The 14,374-nt window shown below is 34.0% G+C and overlaps 3 protein-coding genes across 3 annotated transcripts; all 3 read right to left on the bottom strand.

The window, feature by feature from the left end:
• Positions 1-94: 94 nt before the first annotated feature.
• LOC112801414 (uncharacterized) lies at positions 95-5,220 on the bottom strand. The gene is made up of 6 exons (XM_025844123.3): positions 4,970-5,220; positions 4,639-4,769; positions 2,754-2,912; positions 1,824-2,084; positions 600-1,427; positions 95-516 (listed from the first exon to the last, which is right to left on the bottom strand). The coding sequence occupies exons 2-6, from the start codon at positions 4,717-4,719 to the stop codon at positions 427-429; spliced, it is 1,419 nt and encodes a 472-aa protein (XP_025699908.1). The 5' UTR covers positions 4,720-4,769; positions 4,970-5,220; the 3' UTR covers positions 95-426.
• Positions 5,221-9,499: 4,279 nt separating this feature from the next.
• Positions 9,500-10,225, bottom strand: LOC112803501 (uncharacterized). Its single transcript, XM_025846992.1, has one exon. The coding sequence runs from the start codon at positions 10,223-10,225 to the stop codon at positions 9,500-9,502; it is 726 nt and encodes a 241-aa protein (XP_025702777.1).
• A 5-nt stretch (positions 10,226-10,230) lies between these two features.
• LOC112803500 (uncharacterized) lies at positions 10,231-11,472 on the bottom strand. Its single transcript, XM_025846991.1, has one exon. The coding sequence runs from the start codon at positions 11,470-11,472 to the stop codon at positions 10,231-10,233; it is 1,242 nt and encodes a 413-aa protein (XP_025702776.1).
• Positions 11,473-14,374: the final 2,902 nt, after the last annotated feature.

Raw genomic sequence — 14,374 nt, 5'->3', positions numbered from 1 at the left:
AGCAACGTGACTTGTTTTGGTGTGTATTAGATGTAATCACATGCAAAGGTCGCTGTTTATCCAGCGCATGTCTTCTTGTAGCAAGGCAACAACATAAGCATTCGCGTCATTATCATTGCAAATGTAGCAGTCAACAAGATCGCATGACGCATGCTATCCTTTCGTTAAAAACGAATAAATATACAAATAAACAAAATAAAATAAAATTAGATATACGTTAAACCTAAGCTAGCTTTAAGGAGAACCCAAATACGGTCGGAGTTGGAAAGGTTAAAAAAAGTTCATACAAAGTAGAACATTGTAGCTTAAATATCACAAACGATGCAGGCCTTATGAATATTCCATCATTCAAAGCAACACTGAAATTGCATGTTCTTAATAGTTTTGACCCGCACGCTCTTTAACTGCCAAGACGAAATAAACTTACTATACATCTCGTCTACGCTTCTTCTTGATGTTATCAAATAACTGATGAACATCATCAGCTGTAATTGGCTTTGATGTGTCTGCGGATTCCTGTCATAAGAAAGAACATAGTCAGGTTCAACTTAGCTGTAACAAAACAACCATGCAACCCTACTAAAATGCAAGGAGCATACCAGGAAAGAACGAAGCCCATCCTTCATCTCTTGAATGCCCTTCAAGATCTCCACTTTCTCTACATGTCCAAGTTTATTAAAAAAGCTTAACTCTGCACCCTGTTGTTGCTCAATATTTGCTTCTCTCTTTTGCTTGGCCACTCTCTCATACTCAGCAATGGAGTCTTCCTTGTCAATTAGGAAAGTGATCCGCTTCTGACGATAAAACTCCATACATTTGTTGCATTTGCATAAAGCATCCCTCCAATTTTTAGAAAGAAACATTGCTTTACTGGGTAAAATTGGGGAAGCAGCAGCAATGTCAACACCCAGGAGACAGTCAACTTTCATATCAGAGCCTTCTGCACATTGGTTTAGATCCAGGCTGTCAATACACTTTCCACCATGGAGCATACTCTTCCCACCAGATATGTTTTCTGTGCCTCGGTTTAAATTCAGTTTTAAATCCAGGCCATCATTACAATCTCCAACCTGAAGCATACTCTTCCCATTGGATGTGCTTTCTGGGCATTGGTTCAAATCCAAGCTGCCATCACAATTTCCACCCTGAAGCATACTCTGCCCGCCGGATACAGATTCAGAATCAACTTTTGCATCAACAACTTTAGGACTATTATTTGAAGTATCACCCATTGGCTCTTCTGACTTGCCAGTTGAAGGCTTATCTTCCAAAACACCTTTGTCCTTGCTAACTTCAACAGTAGCATCTAGTTGCTTTCCTACAGCCCATATGGATTTCGGATATAGATTTAGAAAGAAACACACTTCAGAGCATGGCTTACATATGAAATCCTCATAAAGAGGCTCTCCTTCTTCGTCTCTGGGAATCTGATATATACCAAGTGTATGAGAGAAGCTCAAATGTGCAAAAAATAATGAGTAAGAAATACATCAGAGTTCACAAATATAATTTGCTCTACTCTATCAGGAACTGACGGGCTCATAGTGTAAATTTCTATATGGCTTCAATATGAAATACTATATTTAAAACACATGATAGGGAAAAGAAAGAAAAGGGGAACAAACAATCAAGCAAAACTAATAGCTTAAACATACATTGTTGGATGCAAAAAAAGCATGCAGCAAATTGTTGTCTGGAGTACAAATAAAAGCTGGAACTAAATTCAGAAGAAAACGTCGGAGATTTAATTCATGACAGCATAAAATCTAATTTTTTACTGTAAGTATAGAAACATAATATAGAAAGGTTAAAAGAAGACAAACCTCATCAGAAGACTCGAGTCCAAGATGCTCCTCATGAAACCAATCCTCACAGAGGCAGCATTGTAACATTTCTACTTGTTCTTCAACATCTGGATCTGGATAAGGACGACCACATGTGCAATATGAACCTTTGAAGTTGTGATTATAGGAATTCTCAGTGTTCTCTACATCTTTATTTGGAAGAATCTTGCAGTAAAATTCACCAAACTTCGAATTCCCACAGTCACACCTAAAGTTTCTTTTTGTCCATAGTTCCACAATCTTTGGAACATAGAAATAATGAAACCATAGGTTAGTAGTGTCAGCATTGATAAAGCAAACAAAATTTGACTGTTATTATACATTAGAAAATTTACCATTCCTAGTAACAAAACATTTTCAATCAAACAATAACAGAAAAATTTCCCAAATAATCTAGAATTCAAGATTATCATCCATAAAAAAGGGTCACTGTAGATAAATGTCTCAAACCTAACAAAGAAATTGTGTGTTTGGATTTTACTCATCTTGAGCTCATATCAGTCCATAATCAAAAGCTTCATACAACTTCAAATAAATATTGCCACAGAAAAACAAAAAACTATTCCCCCTAAAATTATCAAAACCAAACATGCACTGTGTCTAACTTGTTAATAAAAGAGAGTATGTGATTTTACCAAACAAAGTGTATTATTTACCATCATTTGCATGCAATTAGGCACCCCACACAGACTAAAGATCAGACAACTACACAACTTAGGATTTTAAGAAACTGCATAAAATAAACATGACTAATATAAATAAAAAATAACATCCCTTTTAGTATCTTTATTTACAAAGATGCACAATAACAGGCAAGTTCCCATTTGATGTTCCCACAAATGAAATGAAAGGTTTATTTCAGTGAGGAGAGGAATATATTCAGCTCTGAAGTTCCATCATAAGAACTACCTGGTGGCCATCATGACAAGACAATGAGCAAGCAGTGCAAACTCCAGCATTCCCATCCGGAGTGCAGGTGAGGCAAGAGAAAATCGCCTGCCTTTTCAAATAACCTTTGCCATAGGTACACTCTTTGCCATCATCACCGCCCAAAACTAAATCAACTTCCTTTGAATGAGTAAAGAAAAAAAAAACATAAAGTGTCAACATTTTCAAGTCATATACAACATTATTAAATAAAGTTCAACAACATAAAGCAGCAATAAAACTAGCACTTAAGCGCAACAAAAACATGCTTTTAAGATATAGAACTATACTGGAAGGCGGAAGCAATGAACATACAGTTCACGAATAAAATTTATAGAATGTTTAAAAGTTGGTGAAGACTCACATGTAGTTGTTTTCATGTGAAGTTGATAGTCGAAAACCATTAGATGATTTGACTAAATTGTCATCTAACTGTTTTTGGCTATCAACGTCACATGAAAATAAATGCATGTGAGTTTCCATCATTATTTCAAAACTACCAATGAGACTGAAAGTTATTTGGAGCCTAGCTCCAAGAGAGAGAGAGAGAGAGAGAGAGAGGAAAAAAACTGTTCTACCTAACCTGCCACTGCTCTACACTGATATTAAGGCTGCGTCAAAATTCATCCACACTATGAGAACAGATATTTGAGAAACAAATTATTTTATTTTGGATGCACTTATATCATCTTTGGTGCTTATTCAGCATTCAATTTACTTGTTCACAAAATAAATAGGTCATTAACACAAATGACTTAATGACAACCAAAGAACAAGCACAAAAAACTATTTATTTGGAACAGAATTTAGATCCACTCAAGTAGTCAGCAGAGAGGCTATAATTTCTTATTAAATATCTTAAAGCATAAAACCAAGTATGTGCTTTAGACTGGGATTTCCATGACATCTCAGATATGAAACAAACTCACAATAACCAGCATTTACTAAGAAACCAATCTACGCCAAAGTGCATACATATCAATTAATCTACAATAAGATATCACATGCTCAACTACAGTTTGTGCTTCTAGTTACATAAAATATACAGCATTTCACAGACCAAATGAAGCACCTCGATGAAACCGTCAAAGTCCTCACATATAACTATCAAGTAATTTACATTCACTTAAAATGCGGCTAATCTGAGTCCTTCGAGTCAAGGCTGAAGCTATCAAGTATGTGTCAGTGTTACAGGTTAAAGGACCATAGGCAATGACACTAGGTTGTAAGTCGCAAGAACGGCAAAAGCAACCCCACCGTAGTCAAAGTATTATTAAGCCACACAATGTAATTCCAGATATTCACATTAAACATAACCCATATTAAACATAACGTCGTAAAGGCAACAATTTATTTATGGTAGCCGTCATTAAATCAGTTTAACATTATAAAGGCAATAATTTATTTTTGGCAACCGTTACTTGAATTAGATGGCAAGTAAGCCAAGTATGAAGATTCTTTCTCATAGCAGTGCCCGGTACCAACAACCCCGAATATATTTCATAAACTCACTGTATCTTTACCCAAATCCCCTTTACAGCGCATAAAGGGCATGAAGCTCCAGCTCCCTTTCAAATCTTAACCATCAAAATGACTTGTAGTAATTGAGCAAGAAGTTTGACCTACTATCCTCCTCTGCTACCATGTGTTTCAAACATACCATAATACCCAGAGCCAGCCATATAATTTTCAAAAAGGATAACGATAAAAAAAAATCCATATAACATATAGCTCGTAATCACAGTATAAAGATGATTGATAACATAAACCAAACAAAGTCAAGGAAAATCGGAGAATTAATTCAAGCATGAGAAACACATAACACCTCACATCACATAGGTATTAAAGTATTTGGAGAATGACTAACCAGTTCACGTTCCTCAACTTCCTCAAGGTACTCGTTGAGAGTAACAGCCTGCTCAGCTTCTTCCTCAAAAGTAGCGTCCATTTTCACTTACAAATCCGTTACTTCTGGCTTCGGAATTTCACGATCAGTTCCTAAATTATGAAAGTGAATCCATGAACTACCGCTAACAAAGAGATAAAATAAAGCGTACGAATAGGGCACGAGTTCAATTGGTGAAGAACATAGACGTATACTACTGAATTACGAAACCCTAGATTCCACGAAAGCAAATGGTGAAACTGAAAATGAAGGTAAACAAAATAAAGAAGCGAAGAATAATCTGAAGTCTGACCTAATCTTGAGAGTGGGAGCTAGAATTTGATTGGATCAATTAGGTGACATTTTGAAGCAGCAGAAGGTAGCAGTAGAAATGCGAAGCAGAGAAGAGCCGTGAGTTTTGGTTTTGCGAAAAATGGAGTTAGGGTTATTATATAGTGGGCTAAGGTGGAGCTAAGGAAGGACTAAGGACCATAAGGACATTTTCCCGCCAGATATCCAAGGGTTGCAACTTGCACGTGTTCGGAGTGGATTTTGTTTGCAAAATCAAATGCTAAATTATCTTCTTCCCTCCAAATTACCATTTCCACCCATTATCCCTATATATATATATATATATATATTTTTTTTTTTTAAATTTACATATACATTAAGATCATTTATTATATTTATATCACACATTTTTTAAATAATCGACTATCAAAAAATAAATTGTTTATAATAGAATAATTAAATTTATTTATAATAATATAATAATAAAAACTATTATATGCTAAATATGTATTTTTATGTGTAATAGTTTATTGGTGACTATTTTTTTGTACGTTAAGTATAAACGTAGTATAAGTATTATTTTGTATGTATATATCTAACAAAGTATACAGTATATACCCTTTCATTTAGAATTATGATGAATGATATAAAAAATTATGTGTAATGTTTTGTATTCTGGCTTAAAGTTCAGCTAGGCCTAAAGTAAGTAAAGCCCAATCAACATATAAGGGCTTCACCTGCACCTATTCGACTTTGTGGAGCTTAGACTCAACAACGCCAACCTTGGCTCTACCTACTGGGATCAATAAACTAACTCTTACAATCTATCTCCTTCATTTAGACGGGAGATTTCAACAACCTCCCCAATAAAAAGACAGTTATCTACTATCAAAGATGGAGCTACTCAAAAGGTGGTTAGAGATTCTACACCTATAATTATAAATACCCGAACATTCTCAGGTATTCTTTGAACCAATCTACTAAAAACCTACTTAAACATTTACTAACTTAAGCATCGGAGTCTCTTGCAGGTACTACCCCCCACCTTCATCAAGATGTCAGATGGCGGCACCACAGCAACAGAAGACATCAGACAAATCACTCAAAGGCGTTTGGATCTCACGTTCAAGCCCAAACCAACCTAGTTTCAAATAACCCACAGAATATTGATGCCGTTACTGAGGACCTAAAAGTCAATATTGTAGTTGGTAGATGACATCCCAGAAAATGGACATACAGCTTCCGATTCTAAAACCCACGAACAAGAACAACACAACGATGATCGTGCACTGGTCATACTTCCCAGACCCTATAGAGGAAAAGGTGTGGCCAGAGACCCATCAAACCCGCAACGACACGGAGTAAGCTCGGAAGTACACTGGCCTGAAGGATCAAGAAGAAGAGATCCTACAGAACTAATAGGTCTCGTTTACAGACATCAAGGCCGACTTGAACAGCTCGAGTAAGAGCAAGAGAGGCAATGAGAATCTGAAATAGACATAAGAAAAGAAGTACAATGACGAAAGAAATTAGAAGAAAAGCTTTTGAAATTGGAAGCCAACCTTCGAGGTTGGAGTAACCATGCAGATCGAGAAGAAACCCCTTTTGGAGGAGAAGATCTGTTCATCGAAGAGATCATGCAAGCTAGGGTTTCCAAAACATTTAGAAGCCGTGATATGGACCTCTACGATAGAACGACCGAACCAAGACACCATCTAAGTAACTTTAAAAGGCGAATGTACTTGGCTGACGTGTCAGATGAAACTTATTGCAAAGCTTTTCCGACGACATTAACCAAGGCAACAATGAAATGGTTTGATAGTCTACCACCCAGGTCTATAACTTGTTTCGACGACCTTGCAAGGAGTTTCCTTACCTGATTCTCTATCCAAAAAGACAAGATCAAATACGCTCTAAGTTTTCTCGGGGTCAAGCAAGAAGTCGAAGAAACTCTCCGAGCTTATATGAAAAGATTCAACAAAACCTGCCTGGAGATTCAAAACTTGCCTACAGAAGCAGTCATAATGGGCCAGTTAATGGCCTCAAACAGGGCGAAGCTAGACAATATTTACTAGGGGGTCAATATTCTTTTTAACTTTTTATTTTAACAAAAAAAGTTAAAAGTAACTCTATATATAATTTTAATTAAAAATAACAACTAAAACTTAAAATTTACTTTTTATAAGATAACTGAACATATTGTATATTAAAATAATTAAACACAAATATCTCAAAACTAATTTCAAATATTGTAAATATAAGTTGTTACATACTTGTTTTTAGAATCTTCAGATACTATTCAATTTCTTTTTAAACGTTTCCTGCAAAATTATTAAAAAAATGTATTATGATTCAACCTTCATGTAAATAATTTAAATCACAACCATAACTTATGCAATAAAAAAATTAGTAACAATATTATTAGAACTGAAATAAATTAAAATTTACAACTTACATAGACAATTGAGCTCGACATTTTTTCTTTGATTCAAAGTCATCTATTATTGAATATGTACTGAAAGTAGCTGCAATTTCTTTTTCAATGTAAATGACTAAAACATCTGCAAGAAATTCGTCTGCTATTTTACTCTGAAGTCTTGTTTTAACAATTTTCATTGCCGAGAAAGCTCTTTCTGTTGTTGCTGTAGATACTGAAAGAAGCAAGACATTGCGAATCAGTTTATCAACTAAATGATAAGTTCTTGATTTTAATTTGATTTTGAAAATGACAAACAAACCAGGTGCTTCTGTTTGTCTTTTGGCTCACGGATGTATATATTTCTCAAGAACTTAGTGTTGTACTACATATAAAAATAAAATATATATTATATAGTACCATTAGTTTGGCTAGAAGAAATATTTAGGAGAAGAAATTAGATTGAAAGTGGAGAACAGTTGGGATGACTGTGGAAGCCTGAAAATTAGAATGGGTAAGAGACTAAGTGCAGTAGTGCAGTTGCCAATTGGTATTTGCTGAGTGATGCGCCAGACTATTTTCGGTAAGAAGAATGTTTAAAAATATGAGAATTTATTATTTTTGTTTATTAATTAATTAAAAGTGTGGGTGCATCATATAGGATAATAGAGAGATTGAGCAGGATATAAATTATAGGATTCAAGCAGATTGATCAAAATGATAGAGTACGTCTGGTTTTATATGTGACAAAAAATGCCTTTAAAATTTAAAAAGGTAAATTTTATCATATTGCTATCAGATCGGCTATACTTTATGGTACATAGTGTTGGACGTCCAAAGGAGAGCACGAACATAAGTTAAGCGTGATAGAGATGAAGATGTTGAGATGAATGATTGATCGTATACGATTGGATAGAATAAGGAACGAAAATATAATAGAGAGAGTTGGAATAGTACCTATTATGAAAAAAATGGTAGAATCGCGTCTCAGGTGGTTTGGACATGTGAGAAGAAGACCAACAGAACACCCAGTCAGGAGGATGGATGGGATGAAAGATGGACAATGGGTGAAAGGAAGAAGAAGACCTAAGAAGATCATACATGAGGTGATCAAACGAGATCTACATGTAAACGGTCTCTGTGCATATATGACATGTGATAGAACTTAACGACGTCGTTTGATCCCACCTAGTAGGACAAGACTTTGTTATTATTGTTTAAAAATATAAGTTAAGTACATTGTTGGATTATTAGATTAAAAAAATTGAGTTGATAGTTAAAAATAATGGTTAAAAATAATAAATTTTAAAATTTTTTTAATATTTCTATTTCATTATGTTGACCTCTTTTATCTCTTTTTCTTTTTTTTATTTTCTTTATTTTGTTAAGTAAAGAGTTGTCATAAATACAATAATAAAATTGGTCATACAACAATGCACTACAAATACAAATTAATCGCAAAGACCAAGTATTTTACAAAAATAATACTATTTAATTCAATACTTTAGTATTGAAATATTCTTATTCATAAAGGCCAAAGTTTTGGAGTATTTTTTTTTTTTAGAGAAAACAAGCAACAAATGCTTACAAAATATTCCAAACACTTATCCTTTAACTAGGATCACAAGAAAAACAAAATATCTCTCAATACAAAAATTAATATTTGAATATTAAAAAAAAGACATTGTCTTAACATCTTAACGAAGAAAGCAACCACGAGTAAAGATAGACAATATTTATTAGGAGCCAATATTCTTTTTAACTTTTTATTTTAATAAAAAAAGTTAAAAGTAATTCTATATATAATTTTAATTAAAAATAACAACTAAAACTTAAAATTTACTTTTTATAAGATAATTGAACATATTTTATATTAAAATAAGTAAACATAAATATCTCAAAACTAATTTCAAATATTGTAAATATAAGTTGTTACATACTTATTTTTAAAATCTTCAAATACTATTCAATTCCTTTTTAGACGTTTTCAGCAAAATTATTAAAAAAATGTATTATACTTCAACCTTCATGTAAATAATTTAAATCACAACCATAACTTATGTAATAAAAAAATTAGTAACAATATTATTAGAACTGAAATAAATTAAAATTTATAATTTACATAGACAATTGAGCTCAACGTTTTTTCCTTAATTCAAAGTCATCTATTATTGAATATGTACTGAAAGTAGCTGCAATTTCTTTCTCAATGTAAATAACTAAATTATCTGCAAGAAATTCGTCTGCTATTTTACTTCGAAGTCTTGTTTTAACAATTTTCATTGCCGAGAAAACTCTTTCTATTGTTGCTGTAGATACTGAAAGAGTCAAGACATTGCAAATCAGTCTATCAATCAAATGATAAGTTCTTGATTTTTCTGTTTCCTTCCATCTTTGACATAACTCGGAAAGTGTCCCAACATCTTTTAGATGATTCGGTATATCAGATGTATAATGTTGCAATTGAGCATTCAAGAGAATCATTTCATGATCAGAAAAATCTAAAGGATAAAACTTTTCAACTAACTTGCATATATTCTGAATATTAAACAACTTAAAATTGTCTTTAGGGTCCAAAGCAGTACTTAAAGTCAAAAGCTCCATGATTTTCTCATTGAATCTACTATTTAACTCTTGAATTTGAGAGTCAATTGCTGTAAAAAACACATCAACTCGATAATGATGCTCGATTGTTATCTTTGGTTGACGAGATCGACCTCTTCCAACCGTGTATTGTGTTCTCATATCAGGAATGTCAATTTCATGTTTCTTACAAAACTTCTTAACAATCTTAAGTAAATTGCACCAACCATTATCCCTCAATTTTTGAAGAAGTAGTTTTGATGTGGAAATAACATGCATTGCATTCAAAATATCTTTTGAGATTTTTGTTGTAATGCTTGGCACAAAATATTAGTAATCCCCATAATTTCCTTCATCAAATGTAACGAAAAAACAAATTTAAACGAGAATAACACTTTGTTGACGCCATAAGCCTCACTTCTTTGAGCAGAAGTTATACCATCGTCAATAATGTTATTAAGAACGGTTTGAGTAGCTGCAAACATTCTTATCAAGCTACAAACAGAATGAAAGTGAGAACTCCATCTTGTATCTCCATCTCTTTGTAAAGTGCCCATTTGATTTGCACCTTGACCTGTTTCTAGCTCATCATTGGCAATCAATTTTGCATTTTCAATTTCTTGAGCTTCTTGTAGTTGATCATGTCGTTTGCAAGATGCACCAACAATATTGACAATAGCAATCAATTGTGTGAAAAACTCATGAATTTGAAGTACTTCCCTTGAAGTAGCCACTAGTGCTAACTGCAATCTATGAGCAAAACAATGGACATAATATGCTTGTCGGCAATCATTAAGAAATAAAGCTTGTAAACCATTCCATTCCCCTCTCATATTGCTAGCACCATCATACCCCTGACCTCGAATATTTTCAATTTGGAGATTATAAATAGAAAGCACAGACACCAACTCTTTTTTCAAAGTCAAAGCAGTAGTATCACTAACATGTACAAGATCAAAGAAGCGTTCACGAACAAAACCATCCACATCAACAAATCTCAAAACAATAGCCATTTGTTCTTCTTTAGATTCATCACGAGCTTCATCAATGATAATACAAAATTTGGCATCTCCAATATCCTTTCTAATTGAGTTTCTTACCATTGTAGCAAGAACATGTAGAATTTCTTTCTGAACATCACTTGAAGTATATTTAGCAAATCTAGGAGCATTTTCCAAAACAAGCTTCTGAACACTACTATTGTAAGAACCCAAAAACTTTAATAATTCAATAAAGTTACCTCGATTATATGAACTCGAGCTTTCATCATGGCCTCTATAAGCGCAACCTTGAAAAGTCAACCATCTAATACAATCAATAGATGCTCCAAGTCTACGTCGATTATTCTTAATTTCTTCTGATGTTTGTCGTTTCATAAGTGTATCAACATGTTGTGATTGCTTCATCAAATCATCACATGATTTCGTTGCCCTATGATGGAACGAATTGGGGCCTTTGCCAATGTGATTCAAAAGTTTTGAAACTTTGTTGGGAAAACTCAACAAAAAGAGGACAATCTTTTCCATTATTTACCTTCTTCCAATTCCTGAAGCCGTTTTCAATGAAAGCATTTGAACCTGTATTGATTGAAGATTCCATAGCAAATAGGTAGCATGGTAAACAATATACAGCATTATCTTCAATAGAATACTCTACTCATGAAGGATATAATTCAAATCAAGAAGCTTGAAAACGATGACAATGACTTGTATCACTTGAGAATGGATACTTATCAAGTATTGGTTGATTTGGTCCAGCTTTAAGATAAGCTCAACGAATTTCATCTCTTTTACTTGGATGAAACTTCCAAATCATTGGTCGAATTTCTGGATCTCTTACCAAATGACATACTTCCATTTGTTCAGGATTAAGTCGTGGGCGCTTTGACTTTGAACTATCTTGTTGACGAGCTAAAGTGTTCATGTTTGATGCCTCAAGTATTGAAAAGGTTGGTGTTGATGTAACAACATTAAAAATATTTTCACTCTTCTCGCTAGTCTTTTTGAAAAAAGTATCTATTGTTTTCATCTTGCTCATGATTCAACTAAATTCCTACAATTAAGAATTTACATAATTAATAAGATAAACATTATGCAACTTAACTAAACTCAATTTATTTTATTTTTTGCAAATCAATAATATCACTGTCACAAACAATTAATAATGAGAAAAAAATTAAAAATAATACAAGGATAACATTATAATTACATGATTATCATCTTCAATTTTTTTCAAAAACCTAAATTATTATTACAATATTATAAACTAGATAAATAAATAATATATATATATATAAATTATTCATAAAAACAAATAAAATAAATAACTTACAAAAGAAAGAAGAATGAAAGATGATAATGAAAGACCAAAGACTAGTTGCTATCTTCTAAGTTGTAATGATAATGAAAATATAGAGTGCTGTTTTATTTTCTAATTGAAAGAAGATGGAAGAATGACAAAAGTGATTTGTTGACTTTTTGTTATTGCCTTTTCAGATTCTTCACTTTTAATATGGATTGGGGTTTTTTTTTAACTAAGTATATGACCCACTATTCATAGCCCAAATAACACACTGCTTTCTAAACCATTTTTTGAAAGGAATTATGGACATCACATATTTTCCAAAGGGGGGAGGCCTACTCTTTTTTAGGGAGGCCATTCTTTAATTTTTTATTATTCTTGTAAACAAATTTTTTTTGGGGGGCCACTGCCTCCTTACAACCTAAGAAGCTTCGTCCCTGGCCTCAAAGAAGGCCCATTCCCCTAGTCCATTTCAAAAAGGCATGTAACCTTCTTATATGAAGTACAAGAGCGACCGAAAAAGTAAATCAACATGAAAGAGAATGCCCAACTAAGAGAACTCATTCTTAGGCAAAACCCTCCTTATCAGGCTCGGGATAAAGAGAAAAAAGCGAAGAAAAAAGATGAATACAACTCGGATAAGTCTCGAAGGTATCACAACTACACTTTGCTAAGAGTTTCCCTTGTTGACATTTATAGAGAGATTTGCCATGCCGAGAAATTTTCACTTCCTCGGCCATCAAAAACAAAAAAGGTGGGAGTCGAACAGAATATTGTGAATATCATAAAATATACAGACATTCTATCAATAATTTTTATGACTTGAAAAATATAATAGAAAACTAGCCAGAGAAGGTCGGTTAGAAAGATACTTGGCAAAAAGATCGAATGATCAAGAAAAAAGGAAAAGAGATGAAAAAGATACGAGTAAAAGAAATTGGCCACCTTGAACTCCCAATAAACACATTCACATGATACCTGGAGGATTTGCAGGAGGTGGCATGACTAAGTCCTCCCGCAAAAGGCATTTGAAAGAAGTCTATCAAGTCGGAGAAGAGGCTGAAACCCCCCAACTTGCCTACTATTTCCTTCACAAAAGAAGATGCACAAGGGTAACACCAGGGAACGACGACCCTATCGTGATTACAATAATACTTGCCAATGCAAACCTCTACAGAACTCTGGTGGATCAAGGAAGTTCGAAAGATATCCTATTTAAACCCGCTTTTGACAATCTGGGGTTAGAAGAAAAAGAACTTAGGGCATGTCGAGACACTCTTTTTGGGTTGAGAGACACACCAATCCGACCTCTTGGCTTCATTCCATTACCCACTATTTTTGGTAAAGGAATAAAGTCAAGAACCTTGAGTATAGACTACATAGTGGTCGACGTAACATCGGCCTACAACGTCCTAATATGTTAGACAATGCTCAACTGAATTGCTGCAATTGTCTCTACTCCTGATCTTTGTATGAAGTTTCCAACGTCAGAGGGAATAGCTATCGTCAGAGGAGATCAAAATTTCGCAAGAATTTGCTACAACAAAAGCTTGAATCTATGAGGCTACACAAAGGAAAAAGAGGTTAATACCATTAAACTCGGCAGTGTCCGAATCTGAGAAGAGTTGAGGCCACAACCCGACAGAAAGACTGAGAAAGTTCCTATCGGGGATCAAGTCAGAAAAACAACAAACGTAGGAGCCAACTTGGATAAAGAGTTAAAAGTAGATCTCGTCAAGCTCCGATGGGCCAACTCCGACCTCTTCGCATGGAAGGCCTTCTGATATGCCTCGAATACATCTCGACCTCATAAGCCATAAGCTTGCTGTTTACCTGGACTCACGACCTATCCAACAAAAACGATGAAAGCTCGATCTTGAAAGAGCACAAGTCATTGAAGAATAGGTCCAAGCCTTGTTAGAAGTTGGATTCATAAGGAAAGTAAAGTACCCCTTATGGCTAGCCAATGTAGTACTCATGAAGAAACAAAATGGAAAATGGAGAATGTATGTCGATTACACTGACCTCAATAAAGCTTATCCCAAGTATCCTTACCCTCTCCCTAGCATCGACGCCCTGGTTAGATTCGGCTTCAGGCTACAAGTACTTATCCTTTATAGATGCTAA

The sequence above is a fragment of the Arachis hypogaea genome, chromosome 5, assembly GCF_003086295.3.
Source record: "Arachis hypogaea cultivar Tifrunner chromosome 5, arahy.Tifrunner.gnm2.J5K5, whole genome shotgun sequence".
NCBI classification, from domain to species: domain Eukaryota; kingdom Viridiplantae; phylum Streptophyta; class Magnoliopsida; order Fabales; family Fabaceae; genus Arachis; species Arachis hypogaea.
The sequence above is the reverse complement of the archived record's forward strand: the minus strand, read 5'-3'. Positions and strand labels throughout refer to the sequence as shown.

Bases quoted from the DNA above. Each gene is read 5' to 3' on its own strand.
- LOC112801414 (XM_025844123.3), bottom strand. From the start codon at position 4,719: ATGGACGCTACTTTTGAGGAAGAAGCTGAGCAGGCTGTTACTCTCAAC. The intron at 2,913-4,638 runs GTTAGTCATTCT...ACTCATTCAAAG, and splicing joins AAGTTGAGGAACGTGAACTG to GAAGTTGATTTAGTTTTGGG. The intron at 517-599 runs GTATGCTCCTTG...TTCTTATGACAG, and splicing joins ATGGGCTTCGTTCTTTCCTG to GAATCCGCAGACACATCAAA.
- LOC112803501 (XM_025846992.1), bottom strand. From the start codon at position 10,225: ATGCATGTTATTTCCACATCAAAACTACTTCTTCAAAAATTGAGGGAT.
- LOC112803500 (XM_025846991.1), bottom strand. From the start codon at position 11,472: ATGGAAAAGATTGTCCTCTTTTTGTTGAGTTTTCCCAACAAAGTTTCA.